Source organism: Octopus bimaculoides, chromosome 18 (assembly GCF_001194135.2).
Source record: "Octopus bimaculoides isolate UCB-OBI-ISO-001 chromosome 18, ASM119413v2, whole genome shotgun sequence".
Taxonomy (NCBI): Eukaryota; Metazoa; Mollusca; class Cephalopoda; order Octopoda; family Octopodidae; genus Octopus; species Octopus bimaculoides.
The window spans coordinates 16,506,857-16,510,168 of record NC_068998.1 but is presented as its reverse complement, the minus strand read 5'-3'; the positions used below and the strand labels follow the sequence as shown (position 1 = coordinate 16,510,168).

Sequence of the window (3,312 nt, the reverse complement as noted above, 5' to 3'; positions counted from 1 at the left end):
CCAGCACCACCAGCACCACCAGCACCACCAGCACCAGCACCACCACCTACACTACTACCACAGCCACAACTGCCACCGTTGCTGCCAACACTAGCATCAGCAATAGCACCAGCACCACTACCAATACCACCACTACCTCTACTGCCACTGCCACCGCCACCACCACCACTAAACACAGTGCAGTTATTGCAGTAGTCTAATGTATCATCTCTACTGGACATCACTTTAACAACACAGTGTAGCTAGAGAAGTCAACACCCTCTTTTAAAGAATTGAGTATTGCACCTTTCTTTAAGGAACCCTAAAATTTAAGGATCTGTACACCTTCTCAAAGGGATTGTACCTTTAACTACTGGAACACATAACATCAACTCACTGAGCACTCAACATGGTAGAAAAAGTGTGGGATAATTTACTCCAATGTATACTTTTACAGGTAATTACTGCAATTATTGTACAGTTGACACTGTAACAATTATTTTTGTTACTCCCTATTTGCTTCTATCTAGAAATCAAAGGAAATGACTTCTGTTACCTTCAGACTTTGCTTTTGTGACCTGCTTTGAAACTGACTTATTTTCCATTATATTTCAGACAGATTCAGTGCTGAGTTGCTGAAGCAAAAATATTGTTAAAGCAAATATTCTGCTCAATACCACAAATTTGTTTGTAAGTTGCTTGACCATAAACACTTGAGCATGTCCCTTAGTGGCTGACAATATATGCTTCTCTGATCATGAGCAGGAGCAGTTGGGGAGCATCATAGTGATGTGTTGAGAGGAATTCTTTTGGATTTGAATAAATATCATAACAAAAGCAAAGTTTGAAGGAAATATTAGCCATTTTTCATACCTTCTAGAGACAAGCAAATAGGAAATAAGAGTTGCTACTCAAGGACAAAAATTGTGTTACACATTGTAATTATTTCTTAATCTTCTTTAAATTAGTAGCATAGTAAAAGTTTCCAGTGCCTGGGGTTGGGTTGTAAAATCCCTTCTGGTGTTCCCACCTAGACAGGTTTGATAGATCCGGAGGAAATGTTGTGCGCCTTTATACCTGAAGCTGGAGTTACCTGGCCTTCTCTCATTTTCTCACTTGTCCTCTGGTTTATACTCATAACAGATATATTTTTATCTTTTAATTGTTTCAGTGATTTAACTGTGGCCATACAAGGGCACCACCTTGAAGGGTTTGAGTCATACAAATTGACCCTAGGCCTGTTTTCATTTTTTCTTTTAAAGCCTGGTACTTATTTTATTGAACTCTCTTATTGAATTGCTGATTTACTGGGATGTAAACACACCAACACTGGTTGTCAAGTGGTGGTGGTGGGGGACAAACACATACACAAAAACACACATACATAGAAATATACATATACATACATACATATACATATATATACATACATACATACATATATATATATATATATATATATATATATATATATATATAATGGGCTTCTTTCAGTTTCCATCTGCCAAATCCACTCACTAGACTTTAGTTGGCTTGAGGCTATAGTAGACAACACTTGCCCAAGGTGCCACATAGTGGGGCTGAACCCAGAACCATGTAGTTGGGAAGCCAGCTTCTTACCACACAGTCATGGTTATTTCTATTTTATGTTTTTTTTTACAAATTTTTTTCTGGCTTCCAGGGTGACCATCACCCTGGGAGGAAAATTTTCCTTAGACCAGAGAATTTAACTGAAAGAGCTTGTAACAGGATCAAGGGCTAGGTGATAGAGTTAACCTTTTAGCATTTAAACCAGCCACATCCAGCTCAAATATTCTGTTTTATGTTCACACTGACTAGATCTGGCTTCTCACACATATCCTACAATGTCGTTATAAAAATAAACAATCACATCATCAAATTATCAAAGTCATGAGATAATGCATGGTTAATCCAAAACGATGTGAATAGATAAGCATTATATTTGAGAGAGTAATCTGAATGCTAATGGCTTAAACTAGGTAACAAAGTAAATATTAACAATAGTTATGGACTTATTTGTATAGATACTGTCCATACAATATGCCTTTGCACAAATTTCATAATTTACACAATTTTATTGGCAAGGGTTGGGTTTACTTGAGATTTTCATTAATGGCATTTGCACAACATTCCACACAACTGGATCAAATCTTGAAACTGGAACTACATCTTCTGCAGCTAATTCCTTAAGCAGCTGATCATATTTGCAATTTATCTGAAACAACAGAAGAAAAAATGTAGATAAGTGTTTTTTTAAGCAGGGTACTGTTATATCTTAGTGACGACACAAAGCATTTGCTAGATTTTTTTGTTCCTAATATATGCACTATGCCAGATATTGTGTGTGTGTGTGTGTGTGTGTGTGTTGAATAAATTGACCCTGATTTTTGACTTGTATTTGTTTTATTGATCCCCAGAAGAAGGACAAAAGGCAAAGTTGATTTTGGCAGGATTTGAATTCTTTTGTTTCTAGAAAGACTAAGGAATTGTCTCTGTTCTATGTTGTCTCCATTTGTTTAGAACAGAGAGCAAGAGAGAGCATGTGAGATAGATAGATAGATAGATAGATAGATAGATAGATAGATAGATAGATATAGAGAGAGGGAGGGAGAGAGAGAGAGAGAGAGAGAGAGAGAGAGAGAGGGAGAGAGAGAGATGGAGGCAAAGAAGTCTGTCATAAACCCTAGGGCTCATAAAACTGGACCTTAACCTGGTTTCCATGGCATAGCATATCATATAAGAGATGAGATTACAACACTTACTCTGAACTGGACAAAAATCGTGTTACACAGTGTAATTACCAAAGCAAAACTAAAAAACGCAACTAAAATAACTACCAAAACCGGTACCAAATGTTATTTTCTATATCTGACATGATAAAGAGAATAGATTAGTTATATACCATCAGCCTTAGATTGGTAAACAGAATCGGAGAAGATCAACATTTAATGTTTTAAATCTTTAAATGCCTAATCTTTTTTTTTCTTTTATAATTTATGTGTGTATTCCTTTCTTTTACAGGTTTTGTTACTGTTTCCATTAATATCTGCTCAAGGTAAGAGTCATGTATACTTTTTTGTTGGCACTCTGTCGCTTACGACATCGAGGGTTCCAGTTGATCCGATCAATGGAACAGCCTGCTCGTGAAATTAACGGGCAAGTGACTGAGCACTCCACAGACACGTGTACCCTTAATGCAGTTCTCGGGGATATTCAGCGTGACACAGTGTGACAAGGCGGGCCCTTTGAATTACAGGCACAAAAGAAAGAGGAAGTAAGAGTGAGAGAAAGTTGTGGTGAAAGAGTACAGCA

At 37.0% G+C, this 3,312-nt stretch overlaps 1 protein-coding gene across 1 annotated transcript in view; it reads left to right on the top strand.

The window, feature by feature from the left end:
- The first annotated feature begins 388 nt into the window (after positions 1–388).
- The window catches only part of LOC106871192 (fibrillin-1), a 45,941-nt gene continuing 43,017 nt past the window's right edge, over positions 389–3,312 (top strand). The window contains exons 1-2 of the mRNA XM_014917534.2: positions 389–436; positions 3,022–3,055. Coding sequence (XP_014773020.2) covers positions 389–436; positions 3,022–3,055 — 82 coding nt within the window. The remainder of the gene's footprint in view (positions 437–3,021; positions 3,056–3,312) is intronic.